At 39.8% G+C, this 27981-nt stretch overlaps 1 protein-coding gene across 5 annotated transcripts in view; it reads left to right on the top strand.

Moving 5' to 3' along the window:
- SHROOM2 (shroom family member 2) overlaps positions 1–27981 on the top strand; it is a 119247-nt gene that overhangs the window by 84586 nt on the left and 6680 nt on the right. For all 5 annotated transcript variants that reach the window (XM_069003831.1, XM_069003819.1, XM_069003822.1 and 2 more), the window contains 4 exons: positions 16190–16903; positions 20590–21141; positions 22020–22200; positions 26772–27044. In XM_069003831.1, the coding sequence (XP_068859932.1) occupies positions 16190–16903; positions 20590–21141; positions 22020–22200; positions 26772–27044 (1720 nt within the window). The remainder of the gene's footprint in view (positions 1–16189; positions 16904–20589; positions 21142–22019; positions 22201–26771; positions 27045–27981) is intronic.

Here is a 27981-nt window from a genome sequence, read left to right as displayed (position 1 = left end):
CCTAATTCAGGGTATATGCTAGAACATGAATAGTAACTTGTCACCCCAAGACATAACTAAACCTGAGATCTCCCTTACAGTCATATTTAATACTTTCTTTTAAAATTTGTGTTTGGATTAAATTGCTGGCAGCTGTTATTTTGTGCTACTGAGACTTTTGTGCTATGGTTGCCTTTGTGCTACCAAAGTCAGTGTGATGCAGATGAACATAGGAGTGGCCCTTCTGTGTTTGTGGGGGTGAATTTGCAGGAACCCAAGCTGAGAGACAGCTGTGGAGTCCATGAGTGCTTTCTCCAAATTAGGGACTGTCCTACACTACAGAGTGCCTCTGGCCTTCCTCCCCTTAAGTTGCTTTGAGAAAAGAAAAGAAATTAATAACTTGAAATAAACTTTGAATATTTGCCATATACAGCTTCCCTGATTATTTTCCATAGAAATGCGAGTCCTTTTAATGCACTGACAAAGAATGAAAAAGGGCTAGAATATTGTAACAGTAAATGGCTTTTTAGAAACAAACAAACAGAAATAAAGATGCTTGATAATTTTTTTCTCCTGAGCTTTTTGCTGCAGTATTTTCTTTATAATCTAGAATGGAAAAGGGTTAGAATGTTGTAACAGCAAATGGCTTTTTAAAAACAAACAAACAAAAATAAAGATGCTTGATTTTTTTTTTTTCTTGAGCTTTTTGCTGCAGTATTTTCTTGGCTGTTCTTTTTTAGCACACAGTTGTAAAACCTAAGTTAACACTGCTTTGAAAATGGGGGGGGGTGGGGGAAGGGTGAACGTTTAGTTGATGAAGATAATTTGAAACCTCTTTGATCTTTGAGCTGTTTTCTCCCTCTGAGATTACTGAGTGCTTCCAATGAATTCAGGTTGTTTCATCTCTCTTTTTAGAAGAGCTGCAACATGTTCTTCTGAACTGCAGTATTTAATAGCTTAGGGTATTACTTTTATAGGAAGAGAAAATAGTGGTCCATAGCAGCCATTGTCATCTCTTAGGAAGAACCAAACCACTCTTGTTAAGAACTTAAAGGGATGCAAACAGGGGTTGATGTGATTCTATGGATGTTCTTAACTTTAGGACAGCTTAAAAGGATTATGCAATTCTGCTGATCTGTAAAACAAAAAATGGTGTTTTTTTCAGATTAGTTACAAAAGCTTACCTTTTTACAGATGGAAAGTCTGTGCTTCCTTAAACATGTCTCTCCTTCAGCATTTGTAAAATGACTTATACTGGTTATATAATTAACTTTGTTATAGAAGTCTCCACAATTTCTAAGCGGAAATAGACTTTCAAAAGGTTAAAGAGGGAAATGGATGCTCTGACCAGTAGTCTGTGGCTTCCTGAAGTATGACATGCACTCATAAAAGTCATTCTGCATCAAAAGAATCATGCTTTATGATCTAATTCTTAAGATAGCCATCTCCTAGAGATGTTTACAGCCATTGCTTTTATTTGCTTTCTAAGAACATTTGACTCCTAGCTCTATTAATTTGTTCCTGTGATGTCTATTAAAGTTAAATAACTTCAAAAAGTGAAAAAGGATATATGAGATCACAGGTTGCAGAAAATATTTCAACATTTAATAGGTGTCAAGTCCAAGAGCATGTGCATGTCAAGTGTAGGACCACAGCATGACTCAACTCTGATTGAACACCTTAAAATATTTATTTCAGTGTTTTCATACCTTAGTAGTTACTCCTTTTTGAGCTGAGCTCTTGAAGACAGAGGAAGAGCCTTTACAGTACACAACCAAAATAAAACTAATTTCTTAATGCCTAAGTTATCCTAAATGCCCAAGTATAATTTTCTAGAAAAATCTTTGATAAGCCTGAAACAGGAGCCTATAGACATGTTCTCAAGTGTTTTATTAGGCTCTTCATAAGGAAACTGATTTTTCAACACCTGGTGAATGTCTAGGCTCCATGCTCACCAGGAGCAGCAGCAAATTATTGTGCAAGGAAGGAGGAGGACCTTCAGCCATACGGGAATGTGAGTGACCTTATGTTTTCTGAATTGAGTCAGATGGAAAACAATTTTAAAATGACCAGTAGTCTATTTGTGTATGTGTTTATTTGTATCATGCATATATGGATGTGTGTGTGTATAGATATATACACACACAGACATATGAAACATACATGTGTGTACTGATAGTTACTCCTCTTAGCTTTTTCTGGTTTGTGACCATTGTAGGGTTGGGGCTCACACGGCTATGAGGACTAATTAACAGTGGGGGAAAAAACCCCCAATAATCCACAATACACATTTGGACAAATCAGTTCTTCATATTTATGATGGTAGGTGGTGTAAATTAGTCACTGGAAATATTCTTAGAAACTACAGTTTTTCATGACTCCAAAAATTTTAAATTCTATATTTTGTTTGGGCTTCTCTTAGTGTAGTGTCAAAAAAATTAATATAGTACCAATATACAGTGTTAGGATCAGCTTAACTAGGAACTGAGCTACTGAAATACAAGACTTGTAGGCTTGGAGGTTTTTATGTGTAGCAAAAGGGCCATTTCCTTAAATAGTTAGTGAGAACTTTTGTTGCTGGCATTGTGTCCCATAGCTATTTTAAACTTCTGTTCTTTATTGAGAATTGTAGAATCCTAGAACGGTTCAGTTCGGAAGGGACCTTAAAAATCATCTAGTTCCAACCCTCCTGCCATAGCCAGGGAACTTTGCACTAGACCAGGTTACTCAGAGCCCCATCCAGCCTGGTCATTGACACCTCCAGGTGTGGGAAGTCCACAGCTTCTCTGGATAACCGATTCCAGTGCCTCACCACCCTCACAGTAAAGAATTTCTTCCTAATATCTAATCTAAGCCTGCCTTCCTCCAGCTTAAGTTCATTCCCCCTTGTCCTATCATGACATGCCTTTGTGAAAAGTCCCTTTCCAGTTTTCTTGTAGCCCCCTTCAGGTACTGGAAAGTGCTGTGAGGTCTCCTTGGAGCCTTCTCTCCTCTAGGCTCAGCAGCCCCAACTCTCTCAGCCTCTTCTAAATGTGATGTTCCAGTCCTCTCATCATAGTAGTGGCCCTCCTCTGGACACATTCCAACAGGGCCACGTTTTTCTTCTTTTGGGAACCCTAGAGCTGCATGTGGTAATCAAGGTGAGGTTTCACAAAACTAGTGTAGAGGGGGAGAATCCCCTCCCTCCACCTGCTGGCCACACTGCTTTCAATGGTAGCCTTTTTGCTCTCTGAACTGGGAGTGCACACTGCCAAGTCACTATTGAGCTTTTTGTCCACACACACCCCCAAGTCTTTCTTCTCAAGGCTGGTCTTGGTCCATTCTCAGCCTGAACTTCTGTTTGGGATTGCCCTGACCCAGATGCAGAACCTGGCACTTGGCCTTGTTGACCTTCCTGAGGTTACTCATTTATTGTTGCAGTTAAACAGTCAAACTGTGAGTTGCTTTTCCTGGCTGAACATTGCAGGACAAGTATGTCTCAGTCATTGCAGGACTCACCAAGACATTACCAGAGCTATGTAAGCAAAATGTTTTCACCCTATTCCTTGTGAGGAAGAAATAGTATGATCTCGTGCGACTGCTTCCTTAGAAATCAGTGGAAAAATTACTTTGGCAAACATTTTGTGCATGTGTTAACAAGCTCCACAGAGCTTTCTCTTCTCCAGGCTGAACAATCCCAACTCTCTCATCCTGTCTTCACAGCAGAGGTGTTCCATCCCTCTGATCATCTCCCTGGCACTCCTCTGGACTTGCTCCAGCAGGTCCATGTCCTTAGCATTTCTTTATCATGAGATACAGATTATTAGGCATTTCTCAGACCAGTTCTTTTGCCAGTCATGTCATTGTGTGTGTCATATAGCAATGACACAGTACAGTCTGGACTGTTACAAAGTTTGTATTTTGTCTGAAAATGGGAAAAACATACTGTGGCTCTTCCTGTGCATATAGAAGAGAGTCTAACAGCATCTATTCATGTATGAGAAATCCCCTGTAACCTTTCATCTTCCTTAGGTTTCTGTGAATGCTTGTAATTAGTACAAGTTTCATTGCCAGGTACCATTATGTCCTTCCAGTGTACTAGTGTATGTGACTGACTAATAACAGATATATAAATATCACACTTTGAGACAGTGGAACCTTGAATCACTGGTTACGTGATGGCAGCTGATGGATGTTGATGCTTAAAACCAGACTAAAGGTCTACTTAGGCAGGATTTTTTCCTCTGGGTGAGCCAGTAGCAGATGCTTGGGGAACAGAAAACCAGAGCAGACCAGGAGCCATGCAGCTGGGTGTCTTGTCAAGCCTCTGGTGGTCCGTCTGTCTTTGAGCTTTGCTTTATTTTGGGGTTTTTTTTTTAGTTTTTTACTGCTTTGAAGTACAAAGATTGAAGTACAAAGATTGAAGTACAAAGATTGTATGTTCATAGAATAGTCTGTGAAATTCAGCTTTTCCATCTTGCATAGCAGTAATTTCTGTTGTACATCATTGTATATGTTGGTGAAGTACAGGAAAATCTCTTCTGTGGGTTACTTTGCATTTATTAAATCCGAGTTTCATCTGTTATTTTATGACCCATTCATTCAATGATAGGAAATCTTAGTTTGGGGTCTTTATTATTCAGAATCATTTCCTCATAGCAGCAACTATTGTCACCTGCTTTTTCACCCATTTTGTAAATCATCTATATCTAATGAGTTCTGATGTGAATGATGTGATGAGACAAGTGAGGACTCTGTCTTATGGGAGTCAAATTTTTAAGAGCCTCAGGTGAGATAAAATTTAATTTTCTAAATCATCTAAAAATCCAAAGTCTGTCATCCAGATCACTCTTGTCCCTATGTGTAGTGACTCTAAGATTAGTAATGCATCTTTTCTACACATGTCCAAATTATTCTTTGTCATTTTTACTCATTAGTGCAGCTGCTAAATCTTTTCATAAAATTTCTTCTTCTGGGCTTAATTCAGATATTAAGTTTATGATTCTGAAGTTCTCCAGATTTGTAATGAGTATTTGTTTTTATTCTTGCTCTATTTCTCTCATTTTCTCTCTTCAGCACCCTCACTTTCCCTCCCCAGCACTGGGTGTGTCACTGTGCTCAAGCAGCTGTCCAAGTATCAGAGGAATGGGTAGCTGTGCATCACAGATCCCAGTTCAGCAATTTCCTGTGGAAGTTTCAGGTGATTGTCATATGGCCGAGGTAGCTTATGACTACCCACTTTTAATGGTGTGCAGCATCTGAGAATAGTTCCTGCAAAGGCTGTTATTTGCTGGAGTTGTGAAGGGGAGATGGTGCCAATATTTTGCTGCAGCCTTATTTTCTTTGTGTTCTTACTATTGTACTTTCATCCCTATAATCTGTTTGGCAGATATCTGTGTTAGAATAAGTGCCTTTTTTTCCTTTTTTTTTTTTTTTTGTCCTCATACCCTTAAGAATTTGTACCTCAGCTTTACTTTTAAAACTCCTTTTTTTTACCATATTTTGTTTATACATCTGCTTTGCTAGATTAGTTCTGTTTTTTCCTCATTTGGGTAGGACTTAAGTTCTCTGGTGGATGTTCCTTTTAATTGTTATTTAATTCAACCTTTGGAGGGGACAGAGAGAGGGAAGGAAAGAACGGTGGTTGGGTGTTTCAGTAGGTGTTACACATTTTCTCTGAATTTCATATATTGTATCTTCAGTTGCATGTTATCTCTTAGCATTATACTATCTGGCTTGTTTTTTTTAAAAGTACTCATCTCATGTATCTAAGTGCCCTTTTCAAAATTAAATACCACTGTGTGGATTCCTAATCTTTCAAAAAAGATTTATCTAAATGCATATGGCCACTGGCACAGGACAGTTCTTCAAATAGCAAAGTTTTGAACCAGATTCTTCTCATACCTCAGGATCAAGGCAGAAGCTGCATCATAAATTGTCCCACTTGTAGTCTTTTTCTTCCTCTTCCTGTCCATTTTAAAACTTTCAGGTTGGTTGAGCTGAGGGATGTGTGGGCATCTTTGTAAGTACCACAACTGCATTATTTTGGGATTTGGGGTTGGTTGTGGCTAAATGAAAGTGGTAAAACTTGCAGGCTTCTGCCACTGCCTCCCCATTCCTCACTCTCCTGGCAGCACTCAGCTGGTGGCTGTCAGGTGTGTGTCCTGCAGATTGCTGTGATGCTCCAGTCGGGCTCACCAGCAGCTGCTGGATCTCATTAAATAGGTCCTGGACTGCCTCCAAAACCAGTACTTGGTTTACAGTACACTACAGTAATACACGCCTGTTCCTCCCCCGTCCAATTTCTGCATTCTCCACACCCTTGAAAATGTGGACTCTCCCTCTACCTTTATTAGGTGAACTTTGAATCCCTGTTTCTAAACTTGAGGGTGGATATCCCATCTCATGCATCCCCTTTTTTTCTACTTGTAGCTTATTACTACCAACTAAAGTTGTTTTTGCTTTAATTGCTCCTGACACGTCTGTTCTTCTCACTGTGCATGCAGTGACAGCTAGGGGTATGCAAGGCCATCATGGGCTGATAAAAGGAAATGTTGGAGGGTAATTTCTTCTTATGGAAAGTTTCCTCCCCTGCCTCTAAAGGTGACTGTTTCCAAGCATGAGTAGCTGGAAGAAGTCCTAAACACGATTCTGCAAGTACTCAAATTGGGAGTGTGCGAAAGAACAGCACACAAAAATGTTTGTGGAGAGAGAAACAGAGATAAATTTGTACTCATTAGTTCATTTTTGTATTCTGGTTTGATTTGACTGGTTTCCCTGGAAAGAGGATTAGAATGAAAACCATCTAAAGACGTGCATTTTTGTTGTATTGCTTGAAATCCAACTATCTTCTTATAGCCATGTTGATGATAACAGCAGTTGAGTAGGGATATTTAGAGCTAATGTAAGATATAGTCTCCAATGATTTTAGTTACAAAAGCATCATGTGCTGATGCATTGTAGATTTTATTTTCCCTTAAGTTACTTGATGAAAAGCATAATTGGAAATAGGTGACTGATACGTCTCCACAGTGCAGCGGTTCATATATTTCTGACATATGGAGTGGCTTTATGGTGTTCTGATACGAAAAGCTAGCCTGTGAAATGTTCACTTTCTGCTATAAGCCCTAGGCAACATGGTTATGGTTTGCTGTCACGCAGGAGATTGTTTATATCAGTAAACGTGAGTGAAGTTTTGTGCTAAAAAGTAACGAGACAGCCACAGCTTCCATTTCTCTGGAGGGGCCAACCAGACTTGCTGCTAACCAGTTGTATTGTATTATGTAAACTGGTGTTTTTTCTTGAAGTCATTCTCACTCTCTATTGAAATCAAATAGGCAGCTTTGGGAAGCAGAAAAATTTTAGGGGAGGTTATTAACTGGATGTCTAACTGCTCTGTGTGATTTTGTGTGCAGTTTAAATACCATTTTCCTCTTAAAAGTGGTCATCTTCGAAATTATCTTTCATACATATTAAAGCCTCATCCACACTTCCTCTATTAAGTCTTTAATGTGTTCTTGTAGAAAAATTGAAAGGAGCTTGAGCTTCGCTCTTATGAAAGCCACGATGGCTTCTAAAGATGGAGCGTGGGGGTGGCAATGTGCTCATGCAGCATGAAAGCATTTAGCTCTTTCCCTGCAGAGTCTCCTGCAAGAGAGGGCGCCTGTGCACACAACACATGCAAAAAAATTCAGGCTGGAGGGCTGTTTACGAAGAAGACTCTCCTCTAAAATGAAAGACTTGGTATTATGAACGTTGTTCAGAAAGGAACCTAATAACACACTGATCTTTTAAAATAATTGTAAATAGTTAAAACTTGTAGAGCTGTAGTTGTGGAAATGCAGATCATGATTTTCACAAATGAAAAATCCTTTAAAAATTGAAGGACTTTTAAGTTTTGTTTTGGTTTTGTTTTTTTTTTTTTAATAACCAAATCCAAGGGATGGGGGTGGGGGAAGGGAAAAGCTTTGAAGTCTCTGAGATCTTTTCCCTGAGGTCAGAAGTTTCTGGTGATGTAACATACAATACAGACTGAGCCTTCACTTATCAAGGTTAAAGTTGACAGAGCTTGTATGAACTTGTCAATCATAGGAAGCAGGCAAAAACAAGCCAGCTGTTGTGAGGCATGGCTTTGAAAATCCTCTGTGTTACAGTAAATGAGATGCAGAGGTTGAGACAGATTCAGTTCTGCAAGGCTTTCCAACTGGCTGGCACATTTGCAAGGATGCAAAGCTCACATATCCAGTGAATATGGGTAAAAAGCTGTAAATCCTGGTAAGATTGTCTTGTCTTTAGTGTTAAAGCATGAAAGAAATGGCTAGAGGTGTGTGCTTCATTTGCCATTTTTTGTCAGTTCTGAACAGAAATTTGCAGTATTAATTCATACAGTATTTCTTTTGTTCTTCAGGTCTTTGAGCACAAGCTGCATCTTCTGCCCCTATCAGCAGAAGCTACAGTAACAAATTAGCAGTGATGCAATGCTTGGTACAGAATTTTATTTTGCTTACTGTAATCGACTGCTCTGTTCACTGATGGGTTGGGAGAATAGGGGGAAAAATGTGAGTTAATTCCAGCTAAGATGCTCTGTGTGCATATGCTCGCACACACGCGCTGTTTTTAGCAGCTTTTGTTTTCACAGTTGGCATCATGTACACTGGAATTAGAAGGCAGTGCCTTTCGAAAATACTTGTTTTCTGGACTGAAGGCTGCAGTGCCGTTGTTGTGGCTCAGGGTGCCAGGCTCGGGGTTCCTCTCGGCTAGGGGTGGTGCGAGAGCTTTTCATCTTGTTATTTTCCTGGCAAGCCTGTTACTGTGAGTACAGGCTTGCACGAAGACCTTTTCCACAGCAGCAGGAGCTATTAGCTGGGAGTGTAAGAGAATTGGATGTGACTACTAGAAGCAAGCGGTGAGTGTGGCTCTGAGTGAAAAGATGGCTATTGAAATGTGTGCATGTGCATGCTAATTAATTTAAATAACTGTTTTAGGATTTTTTTTTTCCTTTAGAGATGAGCTAGCTATGTGTTCATTTTGGTGAGGAATGCCTGAGAATCCCACCTGACCTAGTTGTTATTCACAAAGTGTTTCATTTTATAGCTTGTGTTTTGTTACCTAATTCTTGTTCAGCTGCAAGCAGCTGTTTTCAGTAGTAATAGCAAGAAGAAAATAGCAACAAATATTTTCAAATAGCAATATCAGGACAAATAGCATTATCAGGACAAAAAAGTCTAAATTAAAAAAATATCAAAGGAGTGGCAACTGGAATGCAGAGGTTTTTTTAGTTAATTGACAAAACAATCATTCTTCTTTGAGCTTTTTTTTAAATGTGACTATGATTTCCTCATTAGCAGTATTGGAAAAATACTGTCTTTTGTCTCTGCAATGGTTGCCATTTGTGTAATATGATGGTTCTCGTTATACTGTTGGTATATTCTGATGATTGAATTCAGTGTGTAAGTACTGAACATATTAACTGGTTGACTTGAGTAGAAGTCATTTTAATTCCATGTAGGTAATCCCCTGTGTGCTAGGAGAGGCATGCAATAGATAAAGCAGTAAGAATACAGCCATAAAAATTATCTTTTATAATTTATTTTTGATGTGCAACAGAATGGAGAAGGGGCTTTTGTTTTCTGAACTAAGGAAAGGAAAGCATCCCTCCCTCTGCCCTTTCCCACAAGATTCTTCCCTTCTGCATAAAGGCCCTTGTTCTGCTATAAGAAATATAATTTTAATCAGATTTTTTTGTTGTTGTTGTGGGCCAGTGCCTTTTGCTATTACCCATGACTGGCCTACATTCATCCATCAACATAACTTTGTTTATTTACTGCAGAATTAGAGTGGATATGTTGTTTGTTATTTATTTATTATTTTCATGGGGAAAGAGGTAACATTTTTAGAGACACAGAATGAGAGATGAAAACAAATTGCAGTGTGTATGTTGCCATGCAGGCAGGACAGGAGAGAAATTCTGGTGGGGTCGATGAACTGGCAAGCAGTGTCTGTTATAGTATTTCATTCTGTGATAAAGCCAGGTGATAATGCAAGGGTTGTAAAGCTAGAGTGACATTTTGCTTTATCACATTAGGTGCAACAACTAAGCTGCATCTAGTGTGACTGACTGAACAGATAGCTGCCACTGAGGCACAGATAATGTTAACAGGCATTCAGAGACAGAATTGAAAAACCAAGACTCACACCATGATAAACGGGTTGTAGTGTGTACCACTGATGTGCTGTGGGATATACTTGTGAAATATCTTGCTAGTTTTGTACCTTCAGCTGTCTTCTGACGGGCCTTTTATTTTTTTTTTTTTGAGAGAGAGAAAACATTCTCTCATCATTCAGTATTCATTATTCTTTTCATCTTAATACATGCTTTGGTTTTAGGACCATTTGCTTCAGTAGTGCTTCTTGGATGCGAGTTGCTATCATCTGTCTCTTCAGACAAGGCAGTGGACATCTCTACATCTTTGTAGTGGCTTATATGCTGTGCGTCTTCATGGCACAGTGGTTAGGTTATAGCCATCATGGTTCTTTATTCTATGCATTTGTCTTTAAAGATTTCCAAGTCGTTTCATAGCCCAAGCTCTCATTTAGCATCTTTGGAATATGCTTCATGTGTCACTATCTGATGGATAGTATGTGCTGTACTGACTCAGTAGTGATAGCAGATAGAGAGCTCATCCGAAAAATGAACAATGGTAAAATAATTGCCCTGGTATTGGATGTCCAAACTGTGGTGTTGTGTTGTCAGGGTCTGCTGAGTAGTGCAATAGTAAAACCAATCTAAGGGCTTAAGTGGTCCTGGACCCTCTGAAAAAAAAAGCATATGGGACTCAGATGAGGGTTCAGATAACTAATAGGAGGGAGACATCTACATGCCAGTGAAGTTCTAACTCAAGCTGTAGTCCACAGAGAACTCCGTTTTCATTCTAAGCTGGCTAAACAGTTGACTAAACACAGGTGTCTAGTGGGACCTGAGATAGCCCAGCATATCCCACTTGGCTTCCAGCTGCCATCTCTTAGGGGAACTGATGCCTTTGAACCTTTAAAGTTTCTGAAATCATAGAATACACCTGTGGTTGGATATCTAAATTGATCCCCTAGACAGTGAAACCAATGCATGCTTTGCTTGTAGAGACTGCTGTAGGGTGAGCTGTAATCTCATGCATTAGTTCATGCATGTCAATATGGATTAAAATGTGTCACTAGACCTCAAATTTTTTCCTGAATTTCCAGCAGTCTTACCCTATGCACCCCATTCTAACTTCATAGCATTGTGTTGTCTCAAGCAGAACCATTGTCATGGGTTAGCAAGCATAGTCCCAGAAGTGATGTCCTTGCCAAGGGGTGCTTACAGCTTCCTCTGGGACCTGACAGAACCTATCAGCTGGCCAGTTTGAATATGGACAATTCTTTAAGCCACTTAAAGTTGTGACAGCCTCTGTGATGCGCACACTTAAGAATAGAAACCCTGAGGCAGACTGTCTCTCTTGTTTCCGGTGCTGGGACAGGTGGCTGCAGGCCCGGTTGCAAACCCAACCCGCTACAACCATACTGGATAGAAGAAACTACCCTTTTTTTGTGGACTATTGCAGTTCTTTTGGATCCCAGTGTGCTACATGCCAGACAAATACACAATGAAAACTTTGTTTCAGCACATAAAGTTCATAGCTTAAAAACTAACGTATTGGCAAGGGCTGTGCCTATAAACAGGATTTTGTCATATGCAAAGACACTATTTCCCAATTGCTTTAAGCCACATAATTATCTGTTTCAAGCCAGGTCAGGTCCTTGATCCAGTTTTCTGTGAGACTGTACAATTCCTACTGCTAGTACACTGAAAAGAGCAGGAAGACGAAACTCAAAGTGTCTTAGAAGGAAACTGTCTCTTTTGGCAGAGTACCTGCATAACGTCACTTTGAAGGGACTGCAAAACTGTGGATTTGATTTTGAGAGTGTTTTTGTTATTGTAGGGTGAGAACTTTTATGGAGGAGTCATACTCAGGTATGAAGGCCTTTTTCCAGTGTAGCTTGTAGTTCTTGAGAAGGAATTTAAATCAGAAACAGCCACTCCATTTGCTCTTGTTTGCCAGTGAGTTAGTGGAGGACATATTGTTGCTTATATAACCATGCTTATGTTTTATGGTGAAACTTTTGCGCAGAGGTCAGGTCTTTAACAAATGATACATTTTTCAAATGTTGGCTAATGCATTTTTGTAAAGCTTATCTAGTCTGGGATTTTGAAGTTGGAGCGTCTCGTGGCACTGTTTGGGTTGGCCTGAAGGGTTCTCAAGAAACTGTAAATCAGATAAAAATCAAACACATTGAGTTTATTGAAGTCACTTTCATTTATTGAGGTACAACATTCAATCAGATCATTCTACCTCTATCCAGATTTAGTCAAATCTTGAGTATGGGGCAAACAAAGAATGTGGTTTGGAGTTGTTTCTTATGGCAACCAAAAATGTTGTTCTTCTTATAGGTGTCTATACATAATGATTCATTTTTGTGAGTGCTCACTGACTCTGCTGGCAAGCTCCTATTAATGTGTGTATGTGTGTATATGGCTTAACTTTAATGTAAGAGCCACATTACTGTTACCACTCCTTGGTTTGTTAGAATAGCCTGTTGCATTATTGCTCAGGGTACTGGAGGTGTCCAGGCTGGGAGTGAGACTTGGGAGTTTTTTGCCCAGCTTAGTCTTTACATGGCCTTTATGTTTCAGTCTTGAGTGTGTCTACCTCGAGCTAATGGAGCCAGAAGGAAACTGAGAGATGTACTTGTCCATTTAGGTAGAAAATACTTAGTGCCAGTATGGAGATCCACATTCCCATCCCCATGGCAGTAGGTGGTGCTGGCGTGGCTGTGGCCACTGGGAAAGTGCAAGACACAGAGCAGAGCTCCTCCCACCCTCACTGATGAGTGCTCAGCCTCTTGTCTCTCTACACAGACCCCCTCTGGGAATGCAGAGCCCTTTGCTAAATGACAGCTTCTCAAAAATGTGAAGGACTGGTTTGTGTAATGAAGCAGTTCCTTCTTTTCAGTTAGAAGCATACATTGGTTTTCTGCTTCCTGCCATTTAGATATGAAAGCTCCTATAGCAAAATACCAAAAACAAGTGCAGTAGAAAAGGCTCATGTTAGACTCCTGTACTAGACTCACCCTTACTGAATACCACTTTGTAGCAACAGTATAAGATTCTTAATTACACTTCCTTTCCAGGTCGGGTTAAGTGACTGGTGTAAGTTGTCTGACAGTGAAAGCTGTCATGTGCTGTGCCAGGGGTGGGGAATGTGGTGTGAGCTTTCCTGGTTCTGTCATCTCAGAAAGGCTCTTGCAACGTGGGTAATTGTGGCATTGTATTATGGGGGTGGGGGAGCTTTGGGTTTGAAAATAGCTAAGAGTTTAATGTTTTTGATGTTGGCTGGTTTGTTATCTAGAATGAAAATAGTAATTAAGTCAATTGTCATGTTTTCAGATGATTTAAAACTGTTCTATGTCTCTCACTTTGTGATGTTTGGTTATAAATGATGAGTTCCTTTCAGTGGTATGTTATCTTTGCATAATCCTATGGGCCTCATTTCCAAACCAGCTGTATTCTGGGCATATTATTACATGATGTGCTGTCAGATAAAAAGCAGCTTAGTGGACCTCTCAGTATTGATAATAATGTAACACCTTTTCAGGTTCTTGCCACTGTGTTCTCCTGGGGCTTGAAGCTTATTTTCTTTTCCTACTTTCTGAACAGTAAGCTTGCATCTCTCCAAAATCATGTGATAAGCATGTTTTGCATGAAGATCCACTCACACTGAATGCAGTTTAACCTCAGTGTTGAATGCAGCCACCACCTTTCCTCAGACCCATTTTGTGTGGCACTGCACACAAAAATTTCTGGTTAATTTTGTGGAAGCTATATGAAGGCATGTGTGTAATCTCTGAATTTTATCTCTATGTTTGCAAATATGGCATCTCTAAATTTCTCTGTGCTGTAATTCTTCATGTCCTTTTGCTCAGTTTTGGAAGGTGACAGGACTGCTAAAGCATTCATAGCTTCTGAGACAGTTATATATATATACATATATATATATATATATGTACCAATATATTGGTTACATGTTTTGGATATGCACCTGTGTCAGATCGGTGGTGTTCTCTGTCCTGTTTGTTTCCACCTGCACTCCCAATCCCGATGTGCATGCAAAGTTCATGGCATACTTTGCAAACTGGCTGACATAATGCATGTCATTGATGTCTTTGCAACATTTTATGTCATACTGTTGGTTTTTCTGTGCATCTGAGAGCATCTGTTGAACTGGTTATATTATGGTTTATGGATGTGAAGGTGAATTGAGAGGCCAGAAGTATTTTTGCATGGGTTTACTAGCAGAAAACGGTGCTCTTCATGGGTTATCTAGACAAGGAAAAATGCTGGTTTAAACACAGTATTTCATATGTAAGGTCTTAGTCTTCATTTGGTAAAAATTTCCATTAAAATGAGAAGATCTGTTTACCGGCCTGGTTCTGCTTACATTGAACTCACCAGGGAAAATGAGCTGCCTCTTGAGAAGCCAAGATGCCATGTAACCAAATCTGAGTAGTGTTGGTCTTTCTGGCCTTTTGTATAATTTTTTACTTCGCAAAACTGTCTTTCATCTACTGTTAAAAGAGGAGTCAATAAATACAGTTTTGTAAATCAGAATTGACTCTGAATTAGTCAGACAACTTGAAATTTTTTTTGCTCTTAGATAAGAGCAATATGAAGAGACCTGAGTATCAACAGTACTAATCTCCTCATTCATGTTAAATTGAATATTTACCAGTTAAAGTTGAATTTTGAGGTTTAACACTTCACGAGAGAAAGATTGTGTATGTGACTTCTCAGGGATCCGCATCTAATCAGTTGTCTTTCCACAATACTTCATTTAAAATATTTATTTAAATTTAATTAAAATAATAATGCGGTGTGTAATTACTCCAATTTTTTTTCTTTTTGAATTTATAATAGACTTTAAGCTATTAGTTATTTTATGTGCTTTTATCTCAAATTTTTTTTCCTACACACTGGTGTTAACTGCCTGTAGACATTCTCAAAACTGGCAGAGTGATGTTTATTAACATGTTTACATTGAAAAATTCAAGTAAACCTTATTTTACAAATAGGCTGGGGAAGATGCCTCTTTCGCAGTCACCACAAAAGACAGATTGAGCAGTGCATGACTACAAGATTACTATTTAAAAATACAGAGTAGCTCTCTGAAGCCCTTGACTTCTTTGTTGCAGATTCTTTTCTAAGCTCATAGTGTCTCTTCAGCCTCCTTTCAGCAGAGAGCAAACCTGTCTCCGCTCGGGGCTTCAGAGGTACTTTTCTCCTGCCTTCTGCTTCTTCCCCAATTTGTCTTTATGTGGTGAGCACAAATGTACTATGTGTCTTTTGGCAAAGGACAAGCATGGAGCTGTGAAAGACTGCTTCCTGACTAGAGAAACAGTGTAAAAATGGAATAAACCCAAAAATATTTCTGTCTAAGATCAGGTCCTTCTGGCCATTGTTTGTCATTTGTGCTGACAGGGCAAAAGAAGTTTAACTTTAAAATAAGTCTGACTGGAAAATACGATCCTTTCTAAATTTCCTTTTCTGCCTTAATTCAATTTTCTCTTTCCCAGTGTTTCAGCTTCAGCACTTTGTTTGCACTCATTTCATATTTCTGCAGATATACAAAAATTCAACCTCCAGATTCATAATTAAAGTTCCTATTATTCAGTCCACATTTAAAAGTGTTACAGAAGTATTAATACTGCACCTAGATAAGAAACTTGTTTCGCACACTTTGTTACTGACTGGAGCTAGAAGAGAATTAAATTTTAGTTCTAGAATTCCTCTTCTGGAGACAGTCTTGTTTTCTACCAACATTTGGACAGTTGGCTGTGCATTTAACTAAGCTGTGCACACTGCAGTGTCTCAGGTTACCCAGAGGTTGCGTTGCGTCACGTCCGGTGCTCCATACCCTAATTTAGCCTGACATTATGTTTTGACTCATCGCGTTAGATTAGGTACACCATGTGTGCCCATACATGAGAGGATGTTTTTGTGCTGTACAATTACCATAGGTTGGAGGAGTTGGTGTTAAATGTTGGATGTGATCTTGGTGTTCAAGCTCCCTAGATTGGTGCGTTGGCCTTGCACTGAAGGAAATAAATCAGCAGCATACTAACAGCATGTTCTTTTCTCTAGGCAAGCTGACACAGGGGCCCTGAGGGAAAACCCACGGGACAGGAGCGATCAGCTGGACCAGAATTTAGGCCACAAGTGGAAGTCTTCTGTCAGACCTTTGCATGTGCAAGAGCCTGCAGTTCTGCCTCACGAGAGTCGCGGCAGGTCTGGGACATTGCCTAGTGACTACCGATACTCTCAGGAAAACGTGACTGAGAAGAACAAGGATTGTAGCCTGCCTCACCTGCCCTACTCTGAGCCACAGGCCTTGAATGAGAACCACTCCTGTCAGTCCTGGGGCAAAGGAGAGGAAAACCATAGGATAGAGCCAGTGCTGCTGAACAAGAAGCGTGGACCTGCTCCTCAGAGGCCACCACCACCTAAAAGAGATAAATACAGGCGACCAGATATTTCTGCACCATCACTCGGCACTTCTGCTGAATCTCTGCTGGTAGCAGCCAGCCGGCCCTTTCTGTCCTCATCCCCCAGCTCCGCCGAAGCAGCTTTCAATGGGAAACTGAAAAGTGCTAATCCACAGCAGCTCCAGCAAGTGTCATCCACGGAGAATGTTTGTCAGCACTTAGAAGAAAAAACACATCTAAAGTCTGAGTCTTCCAAGTATCGGTATCTTCAAAAACCTGGCATGGAGTCATCAAGGTCCCCTTCCCCCCAGTTTGCACCACAGAAACTCACTGATAAACCTCCTGTGTCCCTACAGGATGAGAACCCAGCCAGGTACTAGATGTAACTCCCTTACTATTATATTAACATTTCTTGCCCAGTTAGACCTTACTAATGGTTGTCTGTTCATTTACTTTACACATCATTCAAGTTCATTAAGCATTGAGCCATTGCAGCATATCTTAGAGACTTGTGTGAAATTCCTTTTGGTACCATTACTGTCCTTCAGCTGGTCTGTGGTTTCTTTTAGTTGACTTGGAGATCACATCCAACAGTTCACTTGTGCTGCTCAGGTGTTACAGCTGGTAGTTAGTAGAAAATGAAAGGGAAGGGTTCACTGTAAGTCTAGGCAAAGTCAGAAAAGTCCCTGTCATCATTTCTCCTGCCTGAGTCTGTATATAAATATGAATCAGTGAAGGGACAAAGCAGGTGTGGGAAGGGAATCTGGATCCTTTGGGAGAACATCAGTTTTGAAAACACACAGAGTAATATACACTGCCAAATCATGACTGGTTTTATATTGCTTTTATAGTGAAATGTGGCACTTCAGGTTGTCTGTGGAGAGGTCCTCAACACTTTATGTTGACAAGGACTGAGCACTCAGTAGGAGATTCAGTCCTTTCCCAGGGTAGATGAAGTCAGAATTAGACAACCGACGGAAATTAATTGATTGCTGTGTCTGTCATATGCTGCTAACATCATAAAAGGTTATTCTCCCACAGGATGACAAAATCTTTCAGGAAGCTCAGGAATCTTGGTTTTCATAAATCTTTCAGCACTATAATTCATGGTTAAAGAATGAAAATAAAACCTTTAAGCTGAATTCATACAGAGGTTGCTTCTCTGAGCAAAAGAGTTGGCATGGCTTTTCTCTACTCTAATGTAAATGGTTGAACAAACTCGGGCTGTTTTCCATTGTGCCTTATGACATGAAAACATGAATCACTTTTTTTCCTAAATAGGCCTTGATGTTTTTCCTCTTATGACTGGAGGAAAAAATGAGGTTTCATTCTGCAGTGTTTTTAACACGAAGTAATAATATAATTTACAATGAAAAGTGCAATATGTCATATGAGCCCTAGAATCCATGTGCTAAGGTAGATGATGATAATTACTTCCTTAATGTTTTGCTTTGAATTCCTTAATGTATTACTTTTTGAAGAGATATGAAGATGCATAGAAAGCCAATTGTATTTGTCCTTCCTTTTTGCTAAGCTTTAATGTTGAAATGAGCACTGAGGTGTGCCTAATTATATGCCCATATCTGAATGATAAAATACTTACCCTGCAAATCTTTTGCTAACATTTGAAATTCTTAGGCCCAGACAGCTCTTGTTTGCACACAATATATTGTCCCCAGTTAATAATTAAATTACTCACTAAAACAGGTTCAGCCAAAAAGGACAAGTGTGGTGGCCATACCTCTGAGCTCTTTATATGGTATTTATTTCATATAAATAAAATGTGTTAAGTAGATTTATCTTAGTAGATAATTAATCAGATTTAGCTTATTATTTCTATTGTCTCCTTGCATATGAGCTTTTGGACATACCACTTTGCATGCTGGAGGCAGCTTATGTTTGATGATGTCAGCATGTAGCTTTTGTACCCTTTTAAGAAAGGTGTCCTGTTCATCAGCAGGCCAAGGTGAGTGAGTGTGCAGGATTTCCACAGTGATTTAGGTAGAACAGTGTGTGTGGGGCAAATACTGATGGTGTGCACAAACCAGCTATTGCCAAAGACAGCTGTTTAGCATCAACAAAGCTGAAAAGAGTGCATCAATAGATTTCCACTAAATCTAAAGTCAAGTCAAGGAGGCACTATTTGTGGTAGGGTTGAAGCTTTGGAATGTCCATGAACAGAGTAGCTGCAAATCAAAATTTCATTTTGCCTTTCCAGAAAGGGAACACCTTCAGAAATCAGGAGGGTGGTGATTGCAGAAAGAAAATTTTTTAAGCACCTGGTGTTGAACTGTCTTTGCTTTTACTGAAATCAATTGATTTGATGATGCCTTAAGTTTCTGGAAAATCTTTGACTAGGCTGAGAGGAATGTACTCAAAGTCTCAAAACAGATGCCGGACGTTTAAGGTGAAGAATTGCAGTCAGCTCACTTTTCCAGTTGCTCCCAACCTCCCATTTAGACATTCAGCTTACTTCCCCCAAATTCCAAAATATGTTCCTCTTCACATTCTGATGGAGTTTAAAATGTGTGGGCTTTAATTAAAATAAGCAAAATAAAGGGTTGGGGCTGGTGGCTGGGCACTGCCCAGCTCTGCTGCAGTTCAGGAGAGTCCATGTCTGCAGGTGGGGACCTGGGTCTAAGCAGTGGACGCAGGAGTGAGCTCTTTAAAATGACAGTCCCCTTAAATGAAAACAGCCTGGCCAAATGGGAGGGGGTGGTTCAGCATGGGCTGAAAAACCTGCCCCAAGAGTTGGACCAGTATGTCAAAGCATGTCCACAAAGCACTTGTGGAAAGTAAATACCTACTGGGGGGCTGCACGTTCATTCAGGGGCAAATATACCTTTAAAATACAAGATACAACTTCTGAAAAATGTCAAACAAATTCTGCTGCTACCAACAGGAGAAAAGTATAAGTTTATTTTAGGGGAAGTGACACACCCACACTTAGAGGAAAAGAGCTGTAGTATGTCTTGGTCACTTATCTGAAAGAGGCAGCAAGCTACCCAGCCAGATGAAACCAGATATTTTAGCTAGTAGGCAATGTTCCTTTCCTTGCTGTAGAGCTTCCAAACCCACATTATGACAATAATTTTAAACTTTTTGCAAACTCAGACTAAACTAGACTTCAGTTTCTTATATGGTTTACATACAGTACAGATGTTTCTGTAATGTTATTTAACATGTTATTGTCCAATTTAAAAATCTAAGTTAGCCTCCTCTTTAAATAGCTTTCTTTACTGAATGGCTAACGTGGCCATTTGTGCTACGCAGTACAGAACTTCTGCTACAAACTTCTCTTAAAAAGAATATCCAGAATTGTATACTGTCCTCTTCAATGACTGGTTTCTCTTCTTTAAGTGGAAAACTAGGACACTCTGGTAGGATCTATTTATTAAGCTTCTATGTCATATGTGAAATTTTATAAAAGAAGATTTTTTTTTTTAACCATGTAATTAATTAAGTTTTGAATGATTTCCAGGTTTTCAATGTGTGATTTTTTGTTATTCTTGTAGCTCAGCAATAACATAGCCTGTGGGATGCTCCCATCTGGTCTGTTGTCTCTTCTCTTGGAAGAGCTGAGAATTGATGTGAGGGTATGACAGACTCCCCAGGCAGCTCAGCTGCCTGTCAGGCCAAAAGCCGAAGCCACTGTTGGATCTGTGTGAGGCAGTGAGGTTGAGCTGAGGGCGCATTTTCCTGTATAGCTGTGGCAACAAAGGGGAAACAGGCGGTTCAGCAGCACTGTCTGAAATCTGGGGCCTGGCTGCTGAGATTGGAGCCTCAGGTTCATGGAAACAAACAGAAGCCCTGTATCATGAGAATTCTATAAGGCTGATGTTAGGATACCATACAAATGAACTAATATTACTATTTTAAATTTGTAGGCAGAAAAGAAAACATGTAGATTTAGGGTTTGAGATACAATGCTAGGAATATTCCATTACCTCACTCTCTTACCTATATTTTTGTGTATTTAGGCTTCCCTTCTGATTTGAGGATATGAATTGAGATTTAAGGTTCTTCCATTTCTAAGGATGAATTTTGTTTATTTTCCAGAATTGAAAGGGTTATAGACAACAATACTACAGTGAAAATGGTTCCCATCAAGATAGTTCATTCTGAGAGCAGCGCGGAGAAGGAGAGTCGGCAGAGCCTTGTCAGTACTATGGAGCCTCCGGCTTTACCCAGTGGTTTGGAAAAGGACCAGATTAAAACACTCAGCACTTCAGAGCAGTCCTATTCACGATTCTGTGCTTACACCAGGCAAGGTGTAGAGCCAGAGCCAGAAGCCAGAACCAAACCAGTTGAGCCTCAACCAGCTGAAGAACCTGGGAGCAACTTGAAGGACAGCAGTGCTGCCACGCAAGCATCCAGCTACGTAAAGGCCAAAGAAAAGACCTTTGAAGACTGGAAGTCAGAAGAACTCGCCAGAGAGATTGTGGGAAGAGATAAATCTCTAGCAGACATACTAGATCCTAATGTGAAAATAAAAACAACAATGGATCTGATGGTTGGTATATTCCCTAAAGATGACCATCTCCTAGAAGAAGCTCAGCAGCGCAGGAAGCTTCTGCCAAAAGTTCCCTCTCCAAAAATTTCAGAAGAGAAGTGAGTATTACTTCCTGTAAGCCAGTATGTCCTTTTATCCAGAGTGTGTCAGTAGTCCATGGTGGCAGGATGTCAGTCTTCCTTCTGTTGAGGGTCTTTTCTAAGACTTTTACGATAAAAAGTAGTCAAGCATATACTACTAATGATACCATTAATGACAGAAACAGAAAAGTGTTGTACAATATGAAAATTTTCCAAGACATGGTTGAAAGCTAGTTTTTGACAACTTAAGGAATAATTAACTTTTGCCATTTTATAGTGATTACATATCTTACCAAGATCATCTAGTCTAGTAACTGGATGGAGAAGGAACAATATTCTCACCTTTTTTATGTGATGAAAATTTACAAAGACAACTTGAAATGGTCATGAGGCATTTCCTAGAAGTGAATGAGATCAAAGAAAGAAAATAATTGAATTCCATCCACATTGATGTTCTGTGGTTTTTTGTTTTCTTGATGCAAATTATCTGATAAGTTGTATCCTTCTCAAGAAGTTTATGATTCCCAAATCAAAAAGTTAAATACTTACATTGTACTATCCCAGTCCAAAAGGATGCTGTCTATGACACAGATTTTTTGCACTACTTTGTAAAATGTAACTTTCCATTTTATTTCCAGATGAGATATCTTTGATCCATTTCACTTCTTGTAATGGTGAAAGGTTTCCTGCATGATTTCAGTTTTAGGTTTTGCTGAGCGTGTACTGAATTCATACAAATTTTCTTCACATACAGAGTTTATTTATCCTATTTACATAGGTAATGGTTTTCTCTTGAAACCCCTTCTTGCTTGCAAAATGATGGCTCTAAAAGATTCCCTTTCTTTTCATTAATTAGTCTGACAAGGCAGTTAATGAAAGTTTTGACTTTTTCCCAGGAAAGAGGAGCAGAGTGCACCATCTGCCATCTCCCTGACAACCAATTCTACTTACTACAGCACATCTGCACCAAAGGCAGAGCTGCTGATTAAAATGAAGGACATGCAGGAGCAGCAGCAACAGCAGCAGAGTGAGGATGATTCTGAAGATGAACTGGATCATGACTTGTCAGAAAAGAAGGTAAAAGACATTTCTAAAAGTGTAATGGGAGGCTCTGAGTTGTGTTCATTACATTAACTGTGAATTTGTTTGACTAAACACCCCTCAATAAAAGGCCTTCTAGATGTACAGGATCAGTTGGAAAAATCAGCCTCTTTCGGTTCTGGGGGGTTTTTTTGTTTGTTTTTGGGGATGAGTTAAGTGTACACCTGTGAATTTAGGAACTTGATATTAGGTGCTTCTTGAAACTTGTTGCACGTTTTGGAAAGTCTCAAGGGGAGTAGTTTTGGGGAGGTTATTTTAGAATACCATTTTCCATTTGAAGTTCTTCTATATTTCTCACTCCGTACAAAGAAACAGCAGTTCTCATGTATCCCACTGAAGCTGGTGGTGGTTTTAGTTGTTCCAAATTTTTGAAATTTACGTCCAGAATTTAGGTTTGTCTTGAGAGAGAAGGAACATACAAATACCTTCTTCTTTCTTTTTTATTTTCCTCCCCTGTTGTTTTCATGAACAGCAAACTATTTCTCCTGCCTCCCAAATTAATAATGATTGTGGGACATAACTAATTAGCTTGGTGCGTTCAGTAGAAGTTACTCATCACAAGGGAGGGAAGCAGTCTTCTTATTCATCCCCATCCTTTGGTGTTTTATTTCTGATCAAAGGTCACCATAATTCCCTAGATACTACAATGATGATCTGACATTTGTGTGGATGGAGAAAGTGTTGTCCTACAGTAAAATCATTGCATTCATCTCATTAGTGATTTGGCATAAAATATTTTAATCCTTGTTCTCAGTACACATAAGCTGCAGGAAATTTCTGTTTGATCAAGTAAAGTGATGTAGTTTAGCTCTGTTTACCTAAGCCAGTAATGCAGTGGTGCGCAAACCTTTTCTGTCCAAGTCAGCTCTCTGCTTAGAAATCAGCTGCCAGGGTGTACTTGATAATCCAGTCCGAAAGAAATGACTTTGAATTATTAACAATACATTTAGTTGCTAAGAATGAGAGATTTCCACCTCTGGTTCAGTGCATGCGTGGCTGGCCCTGCATTTGAGGGGGCTGTTGTGTTTTCTGTTACCTCTGTGTTGTTTCAGCCTCCCTCTGCTGCCTCTGCATCGCATGGTTCAGTGTGCTGTGCACTGCCAGGGGCATGGTGTGGCTGCAGCAGGAGACCTTCCCTCACCCTCTTGCTAGACAGCTGCTGAATCCAACAGCTGTACTACTTAGACAAATTAAGGATTTCACTTCATTTTAAATAATTTGGTTTTATCTGGTGCCACACATGACTGTCACGTTCATGATTTTTGCTAGATTTAGTTTCATTCTCATTAATTACAGAGTAGGAGGGAGGTAAAATTAAACCTTTGTTTGCCCAACAAACTAAATACTAAAACTTTTATAAGCAAGAACACCAAATTCTGTTGATTTCTTAACAGGAAAATCATGTTCACCCTTTTCATACTTCTCCATCCATCCCCCCAGCTTTAGTATATACCACTAATCATATGAGATGGAAAGGTTTTCACGAAGAGCTTTTAGCAGAACCCCTCCCATCTTCTTCTCTAAGTGTACATGTTGTAGCACACACACCATGCTGCTTGCTTCTCTCTCTGCTCTTTCACATGGGGTAGGATGGAGCACTCAGTTCAATGAGCTTTCATCATGGATCTTGTCAGAAAACATATAAAACTCATTGTAAGTGGGTCAAGGCATCTTTATTAAATGGACAGAAGATACAGCTTGGCCCAGCTTCTCATATTTGGCAACAGTTTAATAGGGGATTGTTACAGACCTGAACATTTTAATGGCACACTTTCTGACTTCACTAATTTTAGAGGGGCCATATGCCCAGAACCTGTTTCTTAATTCCTGGAAACTGGTAGTTCTGTTATGAGATTTCTTAATTGCAGTCCACTGTGGAATAACTGCTGTATTTGTCATTCTCTGCTCTGTAAACCAGAAATGTGTGGTGCTGCCTTTTTTTTTTTTTCTTTTTTTTTTTTTTTTAATAAGTATAGGAATTTCATTTAGGGTTGTTAATTTTTTTTGGGGGGGGGCAAATCCCTGTATTCCCAGCTAGCAGGAATGGAATGTGTGTGTCCTATGTACTGAGTTTAACGTAGGTTTACCACAATTATGAAATACTGATTAGATGTTGAAGATGCTATGAAAGTGTCTTTTGTAGCAAGGAAAATCCATGTGTGGCTGTGTAGGAAGTTTCACCTTTGCCTTTGGGAAAATTTCAGCAACTCCTGAAGAATGTAAAAATAATTCGTGTGTGCCAGTTTTTTTCTAATTTGAGGCTTGAATTCCTTAGGAGTGGGGTGGTGAGCTGAAAGCAGAGTATAATTTACCTAAAAGCATGCCAAGCAGTGAGCCACCTGAGCAGTGCTCTGCTGAGCCACTTTGTGTTGCTAGTCAGATCAGCAAGAATGACTTTATTGGTTTTTTGCGTACTGGTACAGAATTTGCAGCTATAAATTATTCATCTGGCAGTCTCAAGATGTAGACAGCTCTTCTGGCTCAGTAGATATTGAACATAATACAGGTTTTCTGCAAAAGCATGTAGTGAGTTCACGGTTGTTGCATGCAGAGGCTGCTTCATCTGGGTAGGAAGCAATCAGTGATCATAATCCAATTCCTAAAAGATATGACAGTCTTAGAGAGTATTTATGGCCTTCTCACCTGAAAAATTGTTGCTTTAGGGGTTAGCTTCAGATGCTTGGGATGTTATTAAACAGGATGAGGATGTTACTGGGAAAATGGCTTCTTTCTTTTTTTGAAGAAAGAAACGGGGAGGACTGATCTGGACTGGCAGACCAGATCAGTAAATGCTGAGCAGCCATGTGGCTTTTTTTTAATTAAAGAAAGTTGCAGCACAGATGCAGAAGTGAAAAAACTTGATATAATAACATAGAGCACCACAGTATCCTGCTGTGTTCTGAATGATGAAACAGCAGCATAGTGCATGTCATCTGAGGGAAATGGGAGCATAGCACTGTGACCTACATAATCCAAATCAAACTGCATTTGCATTGAGAGAAGGGGGAAAAAGTCAAATCCTGCAGATTAATCAGTCAGTAAAGCAGGCATCTGTAGAACTGCTTACTACCTTAATCTTTTGGGCACCCAGGCTAACAGATAACCCGGATCCAGATTAACCTGGACTGAGTACATTAAATCAAAAAGGAAAAAACCAGTATGGATAATCCATGGGTTGAATTTCTACTTTCAAAAAGGCTGTTACATTTTCAGGGTGTAGCTGCTTTCTGTTAAGATGGCAGACTTTGTTTTGTATTGGTTTTTGTTCCCAAAATAAATTGGCAATGACTGTTCAGTGGCCTCTCTGAGTAGCAGCTGCTATCAGTATGTTTCTCAGTAAATCATGAAGGCTTGTAATCAGATTTGCATTTAGAAAGCAGAGTTCCTAAAGAATGTCATGAGTAATTAAAAAAAAAAAAAAAGCTAGGGGCACTGTCAAAGAATGATTATTTTAAAGGATGTAGTTTTCATTCAGAATTTGCACTGAGGTGTGTGTTTAGAGAATGCTTTGGAAATTTTTCTTACCTGAAATTAGCTGAATGCTAAATATTAGCTGAATGCATCTACATTTAAATGAATGAGGCATTTTTAGGGTGTGATTCATCTCAGAGTTGACAACTAGCTGAACTAACTTCCACCCCTTGTGCACCAGTGAAAGTTTATGGGCATGTAAGAAACAAGACCTCTTGCCCAAATGCAGGGGAGTAGCACAGAGGGACCACAGGTGATCAAAGGAGATCTGGATCCTTGGTCTGGTTTCTGTTGGTTCTGCACCTGACATGCTTTTCTAAGGCAGTGCATGTGCACCTCAGGCAGTGGGGGCTACAGTACAGAAGCCCCCCAAACTTAAGTGAGGTTGTGTATTCATCTGGCCTGAGACAGTGACATGCTTCTTTGGTCCTTTGGCAGAGCCACTTTGCACAGAGCTGCTTTGTACAGTACAGTAGATTTTATTCCCTGCTCTGTGCCATAGGGATTATGACTACCCTACAGAAATGTTATAAGGCACTGTTAATGCGAAGATTTTCTGAGCGTGGAAGGACTGCTATTGGAGGAATGCTAATATCATGCAGAAAGGAAAAGAAAGCTTGACAGTGCCCTAGTTTTAACTGCATCATGTGGAAAATACAGGATTGTTTTTCTGGTACTGTGTATCTTCCTAAGTGCAGCTCTTCAGCAAGGTGTCATGGACCTGGTATTTAGAGAGACAGGCATGTGCTGTACTTTGTGCTGCTCACAGCAGGCTTTGAAGCTGCTCAAAGAAGAAGCAGGAATGCTTGTTCGTGCAGTGAAAAGCCTTCATCTTTCTCCCCAAAGGTAATTTGCTTTAACACAGGTCTCAAGCTGAGCATCGTACAGCTATGTCCTGAACCTTTGAATGCAGAGGTATTGACTTTAGACACAGACATGTATTTATTTGTAATACACTCATTGTCAAAGCCTCATGGAAGTTTGAAATGTATTAAAGTGCTAGCTGACATGACTTTCAGAAGTAGGGAAAAAATGCATTAGTGCTAATAAATTCTTATCTCCTTCATTTTACGCAGCAAGAACTTATTGACAGCATTAGTAGGAAGCTGCAGGTGCTGAGAGAAGCACGGGAGACGCTTCTGGAAGATATCCAAGCAAACAATATCCTGGGGGAGGAGGTGGAGGCCATTGTGAAAGAAGTCTGCAAACCAAATGAGTTTGACAAATTCAAGATGTTTATTGGCGACCTTGACAAAGTGGTCAACCTCCTGCTGTCCCTGTCCGGCCGTCTGGCCCGGGTGGAAAATGCCCTCAACAACCTGGATGACAACACCTCTCCAGAAGAACGGGTGAGAAGGGCCAACAATAATACCCCTACATTTAGGGAAGCTCCTGGGGGGGTTTTTGCTTGGTTTTGTTTATCTGAATTGCAGTGCTTAACATGAGGGAGAGTGAGTGGATACATCTCATAAGGCTGTTTTTTTAAGATTTCTTAAAACGTTTCTCCTTGCCTTCTTTTCTTGGAGTACTGGAACTACAAGTGGCTTGCTGAGAAAAAGTGGGTTTGGGGTGCAACATACTGGAAAACAGGCTTCTTGGCAAAAGTATAAAGAAAGAGGGACTCTACTGAAAAGAGCATAAAAAGGAGGCAAACAAAAATATTGTAACAATTAAAGATGGGAAAAGGAGTGTTCATGCTGTAATCAGAAAACTTGCAGACTTCTTTATACTCAACAAGGATCTTGATGCAAATCTATAAGGTTGTTAGAAAGAAAATGCTTCTCATCTACTACAGCTTCCTTCCACAATGCCTAGCGAGGAACAAGAGCAAGAAACAACAGAAGGACAAGCCTTTAAAAGAAAGGGGTGGGGGGGACAAGGGGAAGCATTGCAAAAAGAATTTTTCAGTAGAAAACATGTTTTACCCAAGCAGAATAGCCTGGTAGTGATGTGGAGGACTCCCAGCAGAAGTGAACATTTCAGGAGCAGGAGCATTCAAGGTGCTCTTAACCTGCTTGCAGAAATTTGTTTAACTTCAAATCCCATCAGGCCTTACCTGGAAAGGAGATACATAGCAATGCAGATATGCACCAAAGTAGAGATGTAGGTATGTGTGAACTTAGGCTAAAATAAATAGAGAGTGTGGAGGGGGGGGGGGGTGTGTATTAAGTGAGTTTAACTTCTACGGTTAAATGAATGTGAAGTAGGATTTTTGGCTTGTAGCTGTGAACTGAAATGCCAGCAGTCCACCTAAGTGTTGTAACAGAATTTTTTCCATGGGCTGTG

The sequence above is a fragment of the Aphelocoma coerulescens genome, chromosome 1, assembly GCF_041296385.1.
Source record: "Aphelocoma coerulescens isolate FSJ_1873_10779 chromosome 1, UR_Acoe_1.0, whole genome shotgun sequence".
Lineage (NCBI taxonomy): Eukaryota > Metazoa > Chordata > Aves > Passeriformes > Corvidae > Aphelocoma > Aphelocoma coerulescens.
The sequence above is the reverse complement of the archived record's forward strand: the minus strand, read 5'-3'. Positions and strand labels throughout refer to the sequence as shown.